We start from the raw sequence: 17324 nt of genomic DNA on the forward strand, positions 1-17324 counted from the left end.
TCAGAGTGCCTATTCCTAGAGCATCTCTTCCAAGCCAGCCGCCATCACCGCTTTCCTTTCTCAACTGCATCCCTTCTCGTTCCCACGGCAACCGGCGGGGCCGCCCACGTGTGGACTCAGGACCCCCGGGGCCATAGCCCTGCCCCACCCCCACGATCCACGTTCCCTCGCGACTAGCGACACAGGCTCCGCGCGAGGAGGGAGGCTCGGTTGCCAAGGAAACGGGAGGACGCCAAGCAGCCGCCCCCACCGTCTCCACCCCAAGAAAGGCCGGAGGCCGCGGCGGACAGCTGCCTCCCGGGAGGAGAAGGAAGAGGGCCCTCTAGAAGGAGGGAAGACAGTGAGGTGTGGGGGAGGAAGAGGAGCCCAGGACCCGCCCCACGCACGATTGATGGGCGGCTCTTCGCCCACCCGCTCCGCCCCGCGGCCCCTTTAGCCCCTTGTGAGGGGTGAAAGTGCTGATCCCCAAGGTAATGGGCGCCTGCCTGCCCCAGCCTTCCCAGAACTGAGAATCAACTTTACCTTTGAAACTTAAGAGATTCTGAAGGGAAATCAGACCTCTTAGAGCCCCTCTCTTCTTCTGGCTAACACTAGCTCCAGTTTGTTTCTACCTCAAAGGAACAGATTTAACGGGAGTCTAGTTGGTTTTTGTACAGTGGTAGTTCCCTCACCCCCCAACTGCTGCACAGCGACATTGGTCTACAAGTCCAGGAAACAGCGTTTGAGTGTGGAAACGATGGTATTATTAATGGTAGAACCCAATCGCTTGTCAAACTTGTGATGTTCTTTTCATTTTTCCAATTACACAGTCTCTGCTCTGGGCTTAATAGTCTGTGTGTGTTAGCTAGGTCTCTCATACACCCCTTTACGCAACCATTATTTCCTACGTTAAATTGGTACAGTCACCCTCTCTTACCGCCACCGTGCCTCAAGCCCTCAGCCTCTGAAGTATAAACCGAGCCTAAGTCACTAAACTTATATTCAGCACAAGTTTAAAAAGTGATATTAAAAAAAAAAACACTAAGATTTTTTTTTCCAAACTAAAATTGAAACAAATCCTGTAATCCTTGACATTACAAATGAATTCATTGTGGAAAAGATTAAAGTCTTCTGAAATTCTTCTTCTAAGCAGCCAATCGTGGACATGGAGGAATTTATAGACCTGATTGTCAGGTAGTAACACAGCTACTTATATCTTGCCTCAAATGAAGCTTCAGTATCGAGAGGTTAAATTTACATTTTGCTTATTTGCCAAAATCAAGACAGTATAGTTTTAATGATATTTCACAGAATAATCAGTAAGACAGCTTATTTTAAAAGCACTTCTTTCAGGTCAGGTATGGTTTTATCTTTTGTTTTGTTTTTTTTTTTTTTTTTGACAAATATAGTCACAGAAAAAGGAGACAGCATGTGCACAGGCATGCACATGTGCATGTATGCACACATGTGTGATGCTTTTAGAGAATGGAAAGGAATGTAGTCTGCCCTTATTCCTGCTCTCCTTAGTCAGGGTGTCTCAGTCTGAATTCCCTGGAAATTTATGCTAGAGAGGAATTCAAATGTCACAGAGTTCTTAGAATATTCCTCATTGAAATTTCACAGATGCGTGGAATTTTGAGGCCTTGGCAGAATCACTCGCTTCCTCTCCCCACCTCACACACCTCCTCATCCCTGGCCCTTTCCCTCTCCTTAGCATGGCATCGCACACCAATTTCTAAAACACAAACTTGATCCAGTGCTTTGTCACCAGAAGCTTGCAACAAACATACACATGATCATGCGTGATTTTCAGAACGAGAAGCAGTTCAAAGGTGAGAATAGAAGACAGCACCGGTAGCCATCTTGGAATTGTGCCTGGCTCACATTTCCCTCCCCACCCCACCCCCCTAAGCACTCTAGCACCTGCCTCTATCTGAAAAACAAAACAAAACAAAACAAAATCCTTGGCTTCAAATGGCCATCTCATTGAGTAGGCCCACAAAAAGGCACTTTTGAGTATTAAGCATTATTTCCTCTGGAAATATTCCTATGTAGTTATTTCTATTTCTCATTCATTCTGGTCAGTTTTTCAAACTTGTAGTGCAGCCTAAAAAGTTCCTCTGGAGACTATTTTCCTAGTCTGCGATACTCTACTGTCTCAGACACCAAGGGGACAGATTGTTTAGTTTCATAGAGTATTGATATAGTTAAATAAGAAACTACATGTGGCACGGTGGTGTTTCAACTGTTTATTTTACAGTGACATACAGTGTAATGGGGAGCTTGTGGTGGGTGGGGGAGGGTCTCTCGTGGACAATGTTAAAGTTCTTACTTTTGCGGATGATTGTGAAGTCAGGAAGACTCAGCAAGTCTTTCTTTCAGTGGTACTGTTTCCTGCCTCTTCAGGCCAGGTTATTTCATGCCTTCTGACCAAGAACCTTCCTTAAATTATACCACCCTGAGGCCAGGATAGAGTAACTGGCTTTGCTGTGTTAACTGTATACCTACAATGTTTCATCCAGCTGGACTGTGGGCTGTGTCCTTCGTAGCCATTAACATAGTTTCCTTATGAATCCCGATGTCATCTGCCTGATTAATATTCAGACAGGCTTCTCTCCCCAACAGGAGCAGCAGGGGACCCATCTTTCTGTTTTTAACCCCATCGTTTTTTTTTTCTGAAAAAGGGGGAACAGACTTCATTCTATGCAGGTACAAATTTATATGAAAAGTTAAGTGTGATCTTTGAAAATGATAGCCCATGAGTGTCTGCTGAAATGCACGTGCGTGAGAGCACACACACACACACACACACACACAATCTTTAGTGAGTCTTTACTTGCCTCAGGTACCTGTTACAGTCATGGAAATCTGACCAACACAGTTACTGATAAATTTAAGAAAGAACAGGTAATGAGGGCAGAGCCACGCCTCTGAAAGTGCAAGATGGGGAACCACTCACCCAACCATCCTGAGCCAAAAGAAAGCAAGTCCAAACTGCCCTGAATCCTTCAAGAGAACATAGCTAAGCATGGTATGTGGGGTGGTGTGAGGGGTCCATAGAGCCAGATCAGGCTGGGACTTCAGGACAAAGGTTGGTTTGTCAACTTGATTCTTATCAAGGGGAGAATTATTGGCTAGTTTTATGAGGGGAGAAGCAAGATCCTATTTAGTTTTATAAACTACAATCTATCTTTGAGATCCTAAGACTCAAAGACTCACTGTCTATCTTAAGTAAAAAATAATCCCCCTGGGGACCAGGAAATTCTCCATGCTGCTCAGGGGTAGATGATAAACCTTGCAAGATTTCCTAACTCCCAGGTGAGACACTGATGGGTCACCATGAGTCAGGTACAAGCTGACTGTCAATAGCTACTCACAGGGAATAAAGGGGAGGAGGCGCACACACCTGAGGGTTTGCTTGGCGACTTCCTGCCTGCCTGCCATTCCCGTGGAGCTGAGAGCCCGCTCTAGTTAGTCATTAAAAAGATGTGTAGCAAGCCCTTGAAAGAGCTCCAGTGAATGATAAACAGGGATTGGAGATGGGCTTCCATGATCCTCTTGATGAGGCCTGGTAGTCTCAGTACAAACTATACTATTTTATACTGTGAACTCTGTTACATTATGGTCACAAATTAAAAACCAACCACACCAACCAAAGCCTACTTTCTTGAAATCGAGACACATCTTTGCCACCAGTTCAGCTAGGACAGCTAGTAACAACTAGTACAATGTAACTTCAGCCTTGTGGTTCAGCCATTGCCCTTGCGAGGGGTATTAACAGCCTCCTCCTGGAAAGGCCTCTTCAGCATCAATGACCCAACACCCACTGGGCTTCCCCTCTGCCCCTGGAGTCCTTTACAGAGTTTCTATTTGACCATCTTTTCCTTACATTTTACGTGTTAAGGGTTTTGCTCCCCGGTCCACTTTCTCTGTCCACTCTGCTTCTTCTTGAGTTGTTACCAATGCGCCAGCACTGGCCAGATCTTTACCCATCCCGTCAGCTCAGAGCCGGCGTCCAACTGCCGGCTTCACACCTCTATTCGCAGTGTGGTAGACTCTTCAAACTCCATATTGTTTTCTCACAAAGCTGCCCTTCCTGATCCCAGGTAGATAAAGCATTACCTCAGAGGGAACTGATGAAAAGCTCTGTCTTATCTTAGCTGTGTCTCCTGATGGTCAGGATGCCCCCTTCTTAGTTAAACATTCTTGAAGGTGTGATTAAGTTATTCTGTGTCAGAAACTACAGTGTCTGCCTTACAACATGTTTTTATGAAGGTGAAATATGTGGCTGCTCAGAGCAGTGCCTGGCACTCCCGCAGGCTGGTCCATGGGAGCTCGGACCCCCAGCCCCACCCTGTCCCCCAGTCCCACCCTGTCCCCCCAGTCCCACCCTGTCCTCCCAGCCCCTCCCTGCTCCCAGTGTTCTTTTTTATCTTCTCCTCATACATTTGCTGCCCAAGCCTTGCTACCATCTCATCTCCTGTCCCAGTGGTGATCACAGCTCCATGTTTCATCCTTACCTCATCCTCCTGTCTACAACTTTAGGAGCCTTTTACACACGTGTAAAATGGTTGGGAGATGGCTCAGTCAGTAAACGTTAGGACTTGAGTTCGCGATTCTCTCTCGCCACCCATTTAAAAAGCTGAGCGAGAAGAGACAGAAGGATCCCTGAGACTTTCTGGTCAGCTATTCTTGCAAACCCAGTAAGTTCTATGCTCAGGAAGATACCATCTCTTAAAAAATAAATAAGTAAAAGGAAGAGTGACTGAGGAGAAAAATGCCTGATATCAAACACTGGCCTATACACATGTGCACACACACATACAAACACTGGTCTATACATACACATGCATGCTCATGTATGTGCATACACACATGCACATTGAACACACACATACATGCATGCACACATACAGCATGCAAACATTTATCCCTCAGGTTAGAAACTATCAATAGCTCTACATGTCTTATCACTGTGACCTACAAGGCTCCATATGAGCTGATCTCTGCCAACCCCCATCATTCTGCAGCTCTCCCCACCATCTGCCCAGTCACCCTGCCCTCTCCGATTCTCACTTGCTCCTTCATGCCCTGAGCCACCTGCTGTCCTCTCCCAACTCTTGCCTGACTCACAATTTATCAAACCCAGTGACAGTGTTGACCCTTTGCCTGACTCATGGTTATTAAGCCCAGTGTCCCGGCTTGACCCCTCCAGACAGACTCTGCTCCCCTACAATACCGTTCTTTCAAAGAACCCACACCCGGCTCTGTACTGGCAGTTAGGGTTGAATTGTCTAGCATTGGTTTTCCATCCTAGACTGTAGGCAACACAAAGGTGGGGCCATGTCTGCCTGACTGGCTGCTGTGCCCAGCAGCTGCCAGTGTCTGGGTTGGATTGAGCACAATAGTCGTATACATGAATTTAAGCAACACAGGGCTTATAAGTTTGGTCACTGCAGATCTGTCTAGGCTCTTTGTTTTCTACTATGCCATGTGGTAGAACTACTTCCCAATCAGGTGTGTCTGTCAACCTAACTCCCTCTGAATCACCAGAATAGGATCACTGAAGACAGCTGATGAATGTCACTGCATTATTTATGCCTGGAACAGAAAGGATATAAGGACTTTGACTCTAGTTTTAAAAGGGGGGGGGATGTCTGTGCCTTTCAAACAATGGGGGAATAGATTAATAAAAGAACACATGCAATTATACCCAAATAAATCCAAATACGATGACTCACAAAAGCATCTGTCACCGTTTGCTTATTTCTCTCTCTCTCTCTCTCTCTCTCTCTCTCTCTCTCTCTCTCTCTCTCTCATAGAACAGGAACTGAGAACCATGTTGCATGAAACAAGGGACAGGCAGAAGTTCGTCAGCGATGTTCAGTATCTACGGGATATGCAGCATAAGGTGGACTCAGAATATCAGGTAATTGCAGAAAGCAAGGACTGCTTTCCCCCCTGGCTTGGGGTAATAGAATTTGGAAGACAGCTTGGGTATAAAAACTACCCCCCCCCAACCCACCACTCACTGATAGACAACAGGAAGTCATCCGTCCTCCTTACCACTAAAATGGTTCCAACAACAGTACCAACTTCATAATACTGTCAAAAAGTGAAGCAATTGTCTTATCCCAGGGTTGGTCCCAATTTCCTCTTTTACCCCACCCCATCCTCCTTGCTACAACGTTAGGGGCCATTGGAAAAAAAAAAAAAACAAATGTAGGGGCTAGGAGATGGCTCAATCAGTGAAGTACTGCAGAATAAACATGAGAACATGAGAAAATATTTCGTGCAGGGGCTAGGACTGCGGCTCTGTGGATAAGAGCATTGGTTGCATAAACATAGCCCCTACAACCACACGAAAAGCTAAGCAGGACCATGCACATGTTACCCCAGGTTACCCCAGGGCTCTGCAGGTCAGGGATAGAGAGAGGGTTACCAACGTCTGCTGGCCACCAGCCTCGTCCCAGATTAAGTGAATGAAAGACCCTGTGTCATGGAAGTCAGGTGAAGATAACAACACACCCAATATCCTCCACTGTCCCACACATGTGTGCCCGGATGTGTGCACTTATGCACACACATACACATACCATACACATGTTCATGCAGCCACGCAAATATTTAATGCAGTGTTTGACCCACTACCCTTGACAATAAGCGATAGTAGTGTTCATATGTGACTGACTGAGAAACAAAGAGAAAGACCTCAAAGGGTTAACTGAGTTGCCCTACCATTGACAAAATAGCTTGCCCTTCCTGTTGTCATGGGTGCCAGAAGAAAGGTGGTTAGCGCTCGACACCACCGAGGAAACCTCTGGTCTCCGTGGCTACAGTGTTTGCATGCAAAAACAAAACTTATGGGAGCCCGAGGGGTCATGATGTCATTACCTGGGGCTGGCATAGGACAGACTTGCCAGGCTGGGTTGTGGGACTCTTGGAGCATTCAGGAGATGTCACTCAACTCTTCCCCAACCCCCTCTGAGAGAAGCAGCCCCAGCCAATCAGGGAGACATACCCTCAGCCTCCATGGAGCTCAGAAAGCTGTTCCTCCCCAAGGAAAACGGCTCAACTATCAGGTTTTTCTCCTCCTTAGCAATTTCAGATAGAACTGAGCCTTGTGGGTCACCAAGGAAACCAGACCCGGCGGCTCAGTAGCCTGGCTTCACCTGAACAGCGCAACTCTGCACCGGGTCTGGAAAGGGCCAGCGGTTTCTTCCTCCAGTTGCCAACCCATACCCAGGAGGACTACAAAGGGGAGGAAAATTCCAGAAATTGAATAAGAATGTCAACACAAGAACAGGTTACTCAGGGAGTCATCTGATTTTCACAAAGATGCCTCTGCCCCCTGGCTGGTGGGTGGAAGCACTTGGGTTAATACTGTTTCTACACTGAGTGCATAAGGAAATCGTCTTGTTGCCAATGGTCCCCAGTGAAGAAAATCACACAGCCATGTGTTCTGGATCTGTTGCGGTTTTATTTTCCAGGCTCACTTAGGCTGTCAGCATTGCCAGTTGTGTTTTGTTTTGTTTGGTCATTCAACCAATATTTAATCCATTAAGTGCCTACTATGTGCTGAACAAGGTCTCTGATCTCCTGAGTTGCTCTTCTAAGTTTGGAAGATAGAAAAATGTGCACAGTGTGGAGTTATTTTAGATACTGCTCTAGGGTGGCACTAGAATGTTCCCTCATGAGCCCATGTGTTAGAGGCTTGGTTCCCTGCTTGCTACTGTAGGGACACTGGGGAAGCTTTAAGTGGCAGAGACTAACGAAAGTCTTAGGTCTTTGGAGGTCTGCAGCTGCGGAAGGGAACTATGGGAATCCAGCCCCTTCCTCCCTTTAACTTCTTGGTCACTACGAGGTGAATGGATGCCATGATGGCCCGTGGCACCTCAGGCTCAAAGCGACAGGACATGACATCATAGCATCTGTCATCATCAAAGGTTCAAGGCTGTGAGCCAAAACAGCTGTCTTTAAGCTGACTTACCTCAGAGATGTGTTAGTAGTCACACACACACACACACACAAACAACCTAAGTCAGCTACAGCATAATAAGGAAGGGGCCATGCTCCTAGGGACAGGCACTGAGGAAGAGCTGCGTCTGTGGGTGTAAGTGATGGGAAAGAGCTAACCAAGCCATCACCAGCCAAATGTAAAGGCCCTGAGGCAGGATCTGCTTAGAGTCACCAGAAAGTGTCTGCAGGAGGAGGGGAAGAGCTCTGTAGAGCCAGATCAGGCTGGCTCTCGCAGGGAGAAGCAGGACGTGCCACCAGTGTGACTCTCATCACAGGGAGAGCACTGGACAGATTTTGAGAGAAGAGACACGATCTGGTTTAGATTCTTTTTTTAAATCACTTTGGCTTGTGTGAGGGGAAAAGGGCTGGAAGGGGCAAGAGAAAAAGCAGAAGATTTGGAAAGGAAAAGTGGGACTGGCATTTAAGAAAGAGGTTATGGTGAATTGGCCCAAGTTCGTAGGCATGTAGGTGGCAAAAAGTGGTCCAGCCCGGAAGCTGGAAGCCGAGCAGGTGAAGGATGGAGAGGAGCATCAGTGCTCAGAGAGCACTCCTGGCAACACGTTTACTGTCCATCAGCTCTTGTGGCTATCCTCTTGATTTAAAGCTTCCTAGTCTTTCCCTCTCTGACTCCACACTTCCAAAATCTTGAGCCAGCAGTCAGGGAGCCCTCTCAGCCTCCTGCCCTTCACCACCTTCCAGACCTCCAATCTCAGAGACTAGAGTGATCCTTGCCTGCTAGTGACCAGCTGACACCATGACCCAGTCCCTCGGCTGTCCAGCCTCTGCCGTCCATGGGACTCGGTTGTCTGTATTTTGACCTCTTTCCCACTATCTTTTGTTTACTTGTGTATGTATTTATCCATATTCTACATATAGACTACCTACCCATCATCTTGCTGGAGACAGGATCCAAGGCCTCCTGAATGCAAAGCAAGCCATCAACCAACTGAGTACCCTCACTCCTTCTCCTAGTGGCTCAATCTAACTAAATATGCTGACATTTCCACCTTAAGAATCAAGGAACAAAGCCTTTCCCTTCCCCTAACGGCATCCCTGGCTGCTTCCTGTCTGTCTCAGACTCCTGCAGCTAGCCAGCCTCATTTCTGTCTCCACTTCCTCCTTGGTTTGTGTGTTTGTTTTTAAGTCTCCTCTTCCTTCTCCCTAACCACTTCTGAGGTCAAGAAGCCAAATCAGTGACACCTTCCCAGTCTTGTTTCCTGAAGGCGACTTCTCCTGTCCTCTTCTCTCTGGTGTCATGGTCTCCTGACCCACTGTCTCCCTCATGTTTTCCCTTTTTATTTTCTCCTCTTCTCTCTGCCCTTAATTGCTGATGCACAGGGTCCCATCCTTAGCTCCCCACCCCCACCTTTTCTGATATACAAGGTCCTCATCGCCTGTTGGATCGTCCTCGTATTAGCTATGATTTTATACAAATGTCTTGTTACCCAGGAGTCGCCTCAAAGTGCCCGGATCATGGGCACACCTGCTTATTGGTTATTTTCATCTGGGTGTCACATGGACATCGCTAAGCCAACATGTCCACAGGATATCAAATGTCCATCCCCCTCCTAGCCCTCTTCACATCAACCATCTTCCCTGGCTCCTTCCTCTCTCCCACCCACAAAGCTTTGGCTACCAAACCCTGCCAAGCTTACCCTAGAGCACATGATCTCGTGGCACCCTTTATCGTGTGGCTACCACCATTGCCCCAAATGCCATAATTTCTGCACAGGACTATCACACTATCCTTTAGTATTAGCTGGTCTCCTCTTGTCATAACTGTTTGTCATCTGCCTGACTTTTGTCTTAATCTAAGCTGCGCATCAGCCCGTGCGTGTTACTGGAATACTTGAAGACCTTTAGCAGCTCTCCACAAAGCCAGGCTTCAGACCCAAAGACCTAAGAAAGACTAACCTTAGCAAGAACAACTTCTTAACCCTACCCCCAGTCCCTAACCTCCCCCCCACCCACATTTCTGACCTCCCTGCCCACCCTCTGCCCCTGCTTTAATTGTGTTCTCTACAAGTACAGTTAAGATCATAGTTTTAATTAGATTCTAATTTAGAACTTAGAATCTCTGGACTCACTTAGTATTGGGATTCATTTTGTTTGTTTTTAAGAAATCATAGGGTGGCAATTTACATAGCATAAAATTCGATCTGTCTTACATGTGCTAATGATTTATGGTAGATTTGTAGCTATAGCTGTCACCCAGTTTTGGGACCCTTCCTTCACCCCTCACCTCCAGCTGGAGACAGGACTGAACTTGTCATTTATGTCATTTTCTTTTCTTTTAGACAGGGTTTCTCTATATAGCCCTGGCTGTCCTGGAATTCACTCTGTAGACCAGGCTGGCCTCGAACTCAGAAATCCACCTACCTCTGCCCACTGAGTGCTGGGGCTTACTGTGTATACCGCCATGCCTGGCCCCACAGCGATTTTTAAATAATATTTAATCTGCCCCTTGCCTTTTTTTTCCAGAAAGGCTTTAAAGCTGTGACTTCAAAAAATCACTTGCAGCTGGGCATGAAGGTGTACTTGTAAACTTCCAGCATTTGAGAAGCAGAAAACGGGGGACCGTGAGTTCAAAGTTTCCCTGGGCTCGTTGAGAGAGACTGTCTTAAAAAAGAAAAGGATTACATTATCACTAACTTAGTCATCCAGTCAAAGTGTATTCAGATCATTTACTAAGGATAGCTGTGGCAGTAGAATCACACTCATACCTTAAGGGGGTACCTCCAACCTGCCCCCCCCCCGTGTGGCTGTGTATGCAGCCAACACAAAACCAGAAACTTACGTAAACATTAGGATGTCATTTTAATGATTTTTTTTTTTTTTTTTTTTTTTTTTTGTAACTTGACTACACAGTTCTTGAGTGTGAACTTTGCAGGGACAGCATGTTGCATTGTCAGAAGGTTGCATGTGCCTGCTGTGGGTTTGGGCCCATTACACCCTGTGGGAATCCGAGCGTTCTCTCTCAGTGCAGCCATCTGCTCAGGACACCTGGGATTTCCTGCTGCAGAATGGTTATACAAATAGGGGAAGACCTAATCACCGCACGCGCCTCCCAAACCATACACACTTGCCACACATTCCACGCCCATGCTTGGCTTGGCTTTAATGAACTGGCTCAAATTGAAGCCCTTAGGAACCTCCTCATTCTTTCTAAGGTTGGGTTATTTCTGCTCTGTCCTAAAATACACCGAAGGGTGGTATGCATTAAATTAACAGGGTCTTTACAGGTCTGTGGGCTTAGCTACAAGAAAAGGCTAAAACCACCCATAATTGTTTTGCTTCTACTCCTTTCAGTGGCTGGGTGGGGCTCTTTTAAGAAAAAAAAAAGGAGACAAACATCTATCCGTTATATTATACGCTATTTCAGAATCTGGTAACCCGTATATAATTATATTCTATCTTAGAATTTGGCTCTGCTCTTCCAAGGGTGTTCACATTTCTTCTCTCTCTCTTCCTCTCTCCCCCCACCCCTGTGTGTGTGTATGTGTGTGTGTGTCCCTGTCCCTCTCCCCCTCCCTCTTCCTCAAATGTATTTATGTAACGGGAGGCAGAATTTAGCCTTAGCCATTAATGCCCACTGGAAAGCAAGACAGAAAGATTACACTTGGCATTTCTGCACAATTTTCTACAATCTCTCAAATGTGCTCAAATTGGTTTCATTTCATGTCACTTACCCACCTCAACTCTTTCAAGTGCAGATCAAAAACAAGGAAACACGAGATAGAAACGTGTTGGAGGACATGCGGTGGCTTTCATGCCGGGTGGCAGCGGGTGGCAGGGGTTGGCAGGGAGAGGGACAGGCTGAGAAGCTCTGATCCAAAAACCCCAAATCTCAAATTCTGAAACTAGCTGAGCACCCGATATGCTGCCACACGAGGAAAATTTCTTTCCCTGCACAAAATTATTTAAAACATAAAATACCCTCAAACTGTGGGCTTAAGGTACTTGGATTTTTGTGGTTAGAGCCGGGTCTCATCTGCCAGAGATCTTGTCCTGTGATATATGCAAATACCCTAATATCTGGAAAAAAAAACAAAAAAAACAAAACATCAAACTTTTGTTTTTAAGTGGGCTTTAATAATGTCACTGATAATTATTAAAGCCCTCAGCTCTGAGTTAGACCTTAATAAGCACAACATGCAAGAGCTGAGGGCAGTGCCTGCAAGCTCTCCTCACAGGACGGCCACCACCAATAGTGAGCTGGGCCCTCCAGCAGCAACTGTTAGTGAGGAAAATGCCCCATAGCCCTGCCCCCGAGCCAGTGTGGTGGGAGCAGCTCCTTACTTGAGGTTCTCTCCTAACACACGACTGACAAGCTAGAGCTTGTGTCAAGTTGAAAGAAAAAAGAAAGTCCGCCAGCACACCTAGGATGCACGAAGCCCCGGGTTCAGTCCCCCATCGCTGCATAAAACCATATTGGAGATTACAGGTAAGCCCCTCTAAACTCTCAGCTCTCGGGCAATAGAGGCAGAGGTTTAGATAAGTTTAGTCAAGTTTAGTCAAGATCATTATGGGCTACATAGCAAATATGTAGCTACATATGGACTACAAGACACCTTATCTCTAAAAAAAAAAAAAGTAAATAAAATAGGCTTTTAAAAAAAATGAGGCTATTTTTTCTCATAGCTGTTTTCATACAAAAACTGGAAATTTCTCCTATGACACACGACTTCACGGGTCATCAGGAGCCCCAATGACCGCAGGCCATAAAGAATCTGATCCTAACCTTTAAAAACTTCAAAAGCTGTGATGTTAAAGAGAAACTGAGTTGCCGTGCGCTCCAGAACGGGCCGTGCACAGAAAGCCCTCAGCTGGCTGGCTGAGTACCCTAGGTCCAGAGACTCTTCAGGGCAAGTGCATGCTCAGGCCCGGACAGGAAGACTCTTTCTTTGATGACCAAGATACAGCCAGATGCTATGGCAAAGGCTGAGTTTAGAAATAAGTAAAGCAGGAAGTGGGAGAACAACAATTAAAAGCCTGCTGATGCTGGGGGGTGGGGCTGACGACACTGAACCCTCCCCACAGGCCAGTCACAGCTAAGGTCCTAAGAGAGTCTTCTGTTCTCCTAACCACCTCCCAGCCCAGGGACGACTCTCTGAGGGAAGTGACAATCCACCACAGAGCCTGCAGGCCCAAGGTCTCTGCTAGGAAGTGGCAGGGCTGGAGTTGGGTGTGTTTACCAGGATTGAGTTACAGTGAGTCACAAAACCCACGCCATCCCCCACAGGCAGACTCTGTGATTTGCTCCCACAGTGGAAGCTGTTGTTAGAGGGCCAAGGTGCGGGAGGGTGGAGGGGGGGTGGGGGGTGAGGAGACACCACCAAAGGGGAAGAGAAAAGACACAGAAGTCATCCGAAGCCTTTAACTCCAAGACTGGTCTCTGATGGTCTGACCACATGTTCGAGACTCATGGACATTTCACACAAGGAGACTAATCCAAAGGCCCACGAGGAGGACAGTAAATTATCAATGGATTTTTTTCCCCTCCCCACCCAGAGATTCCACCTTCTCCGGCCACCTCGTCGCTTGAGGATCCCAACCACAGAACCAACACCATTAGTGACCATTCACAAACAGAACGACAACACATCCCGGGGCAGGGAATGCCTGGGTTTTGACTCTTAGGACTGGACTTCTGGCAGTTCCGTTTCTGCATTCCTTCACAGCAGAGCTGTAACTTTGACAGGATCGGTGTTTGGTTCAAACAGAAAGATTGCTCGGCCATCTCAGGCTGAAAGTCATCACCTGCCCTGTCAAGGCTTAGCTTGCCTCCCACGAGTCCACGAGAGGCAGGGAACCATAGAGAATTTTTCTCAACATTGCAAAAACCAATCTACTCATGCTCTCCTTCTGATAGAGAAATATTTAAGACAGAGGCGTTCATGAAGAGGATTTTAAATAAGTAAAACCACCCAGCCTACGAGACTTGGGTTCAAAACCTTCCTTGGTCCTGCCAGTGTTGGCGCACACTGGCCGCTCCACTTTCTGATCAACAGTAATGACCTAAATAGCCACAGGTGAGGTCACCACTTACACCTGCTGCTGTGAGAAGCAGACTTCCGAGTAAATGGCCCCACAACAACAGGTGCTCTGATTAGAAGCCACTGTGGGACGAGCCACACCCAAACAAACGAACAGCTCAGGGCTGGATAGCTTAGCTTGGGAAGTCTCCTGGTGTCAACTGTGGCAATCCGGGTTTGAGCTCCCCTCCCAACTCACACAGTGGAAGGAGAGAACTGGCTTGTATGAGCTGTTCTGTGATCTCCATGTGCAAGTCACATTTGCACCCCTATTAATTAATTAATACTATTTTAATGCTTTTTTTGAAAGCTTTTCTACTTGAATTTCATAAATCTCTTCAGCCAACTTCCTTCAAGTTTACCTGGTTTATTTTTTTGTTGTTGAACTTACTTTCTGACAGGTACTTTCTGTCTAGTATTACTTGGGTAACTCTCTCTCTTTCTCTCTCTCTCTCACACACACACACATGTGGTATGCTTCAGAGGCCAGAAAAGGTCATCAGATTCCCCCAGAGCAGAGCTTACTGGCAGTTCTGAGCCCCCAGTGTTGTTAGTGCTGGGAATGAATTCCAGTCCTCTGCAAGAAGCAAGTGCACTTAAGCCCAGAGCCATCTCTCCAGCCCCCTCGATGGGTTTCCTTACTTACATTATGCAATGCACAGGTCCCAGCAGTCCTTGCAATGACTTAGTAACAGAATTGCTCAAAATAAAACATGGACTGAGGGACAGCAGTAAAAGCCAAACCAACCACTTTGGGGGGTTCTCCATGTCCAAGCCTGGTGGGGTAAGACCTCACCTTTCTCTAGAATCCAGGAGTTCACCTGTGACCAGCTGGTGAGCTGGCAGGGGGTTGGGGGGGAGCGAGTTCTCCTACAATTGATTCCCTAGGTGTGGTGTGACTAACTCTTTCCAGGTGGTTCCAGGCAGCACCTGTTTTACTACAGTCAGTTCATGTCTATTCTTACTTAACCTTGTTCCATAACCTCCCAGGCTTTCCCTGGGCAGGAAACTGTGAATCCTACTGCATTCAAAAGGAAATGCTTTTTTTTTTTTTTTTTTAAATAATGGAAGCAAGAGAAAATGCAAATGATATCTTTCCTTTCTTACCAAGTCAGGAAGTAGGGAAATGCTAAAACTACTTTAGTGAATAATTTGACCCTTGGTAGGTCACAAATGAGAGAGGGTCACAGGATCTATGCACATAGAAATGCTCCAGCCGGTCAGTGGTGGCACATGCCTTTAATCCCAGCACTTGGGAAGCAGAGGCAGGTGGATTTTTGAGTTCAAGGTCAGCCTGGTCTACAAAGTGAGTTCCAGAACAGCCAGGACTATACAGAGAAACCCTGTCTCGAAAAACCAAAACCAAAAAAACAAACAAACAAAAAACAAAAAACACATGCATACAAGACCTGCACAGTGAACATACCAGTTGTCATGGAAACATGGATGGGGGAGAGCATCACAAGGCCCCATCCCTACATGAAGAGCTACAGGCATCAGTGGCCACCAAGGAAGGCAGAATCCATTTTCTCCACTGATGAACTAACTCTGGAATAGGGTATCCAATCCCAAGTGAAGCACAAACAGCACTAAATGTAATATATATGCATATATATATGTATATCATAGAAATATATATATATCATAGAAAGGTCATTCATTAATTTGAGAAGGGATGGGAGGGTCTTGGGAGGAATTGGAGTGAGATATCAGGTGTAAATGACATGACTACTGTATACTAAGTATAAAATTCTCAAAAACTATTAAAATATTTCATAATTTAGTAAACTGCTTAAGATTTTGATGACAAAAAGAGTAAGGTAAATATGAGCGAAACACAATGCCATACATGTCAGAAAATGTCATGATGAAATCCATTATTTTCTATACCAACTTTAAAATTGACAAAAGAAAAAAAATAGATGATAGAAAATTCAAGAGGTGAAAGGCGGTTCTTACTCTCTAAATTCTTACTGGCTAGCAGGGGGAAATCTGCAAAACAAAACCAATTACAACGAAACAGGAAAACTATACAATTCAAACTGTGTGTGTTAGCTTTATGTTAATACACAGCAATGCCCTCTTTATTCACAGGGTGGGAAGATGCCTTCCAAGACCACATCCCCCTACCCACCCTAGTAGAATTTGGAACCATAAAGGGTTTTTTTTTTCTTTTTTAGATTTATTTATTGTTATATGTAAGTACACTGTATCTGTCTTCAGACACATCAGAAGAGGGTGTCATATCTCATTACGGATGGTTGTGAGCCACCATGTGGTTGCTGGGATTTGAACTTAGGGCCTTTGGAAGAGCAGTCAGTGCTCTTAACCGCTGAGCCATCTCTCCAGCCCCCCATAAAGTGTTTTAAATGTCACTTTGTCACAGCCTCAATTGAGCAATACCTAAATCAGATGTGGGGGGGGGCAGTCTGTGGGGGTTGTCTTGATGGTTAATTGAGGTAGGAAGATCCACACTGAGTCTGGATGCCCCATCTCATGAGTGGGTGGGCCTATGTAAAAGTGAAGAAAGCTACCCAAGTGGAAGCGGTCAGCAAGCAAACTACAATACATGTGTTTATTCTCTCCGGTCTTGGTCTTGGCTGGATACGATCTAACTGCTGGAGTTCCTACCTTTTTCTTCCCTCCCTGATGGACTGCAACCTGGAATTGTAAGCAGAAGAAACCCTTGTCCTGTCCGGTTAGGCACAACAAAAGATTAGCAGTGTTATCTCGTCTTAAGAAAGAACAATTCTGGCGATACTTTGTAACACCGTTGCCAGCCATACACTGTAACACAGTTGCCAGCAATACACTGTAACATAGTTGTCAGCGCCACTGTGCTTGCCCTTGGGGTTCATCATTAAACAACCATAGGATTACTCAGCAGCAGTGTTTTGATAGCCACAGCAGAGCTGACAAATGCAGCAGCTATGAAGTGCAGGAGTGCAGCACACAGAGTGTGCATGTGCTGGACAAAGAGACAATTCATGTCCAGGGCAGAAAAGAGTGGGATGAAGCGAGATTTTTATCACGATATTCAGAACGGTACAAGATTGAAAACTTATGAATTATTTATTCTTGGAATCTATTTCATGTTTGTGGACCAAAGATGACTGTAGGTAACTGTTGAAACTACAGATAGAGGCAGGCTACTGCCCACTGCTTCATTCCAGAGAAAGAGATGATGTCACACAGTCAGATCTTAGTGATCAGCAGGCTGAGCCAAGGGAACCGCATTTTACAAAGAGAGGGTCACATATAGCAGATGCAAGAAAAGTCTTCTCCTGTAAC

General features: G+C 46.0%; 1 protein-coding gene across 2 annotated transcripts in view; it reads left to right on the forward strand.

Moving 5' to 3' along the window:
- The first annotated feature begins 1634 nt into the window (after window positions 1–1634).
- Marchf10 (membrane associated ring-CH-type finger 10) overlaps window positions 1635–17324 on the forward strand; it is an 89958-nt gene continuing 74268 nt past the window's right edge. For both annotated transcript variants that reach the window (XM_021178082.1, XM_021178091.1), the window contains exons 1-2: window positions 1635–1811; window positions 5802–5908. In XM_021178082.1, the coding sequence (XP_021033741.1) occupies window positions 1772–1811; window positions 5802–5908 (147 nt within the window). In that variant the 5' untranslated portion in view covers window positions 1635–1771. The remainder of the gene's footprint in view (window positions 1812–5801; window positions 5909–17324) is intronic.

Source organism: Mus caroli, unplaced genomic scaffold, assembly GCF_978045245.1.
Source record: "Mus caroli unplaced genomic scaffold, Mus_caroli_1 scaffold_13, whole genome shotgun sequence".
In the NCBI taxonomy this organism is placed as follows: Eukaryota; Metazoa; Chordata; class Mammalia; order Rodentia; family Muridae; genus Mus; species Mus caroli.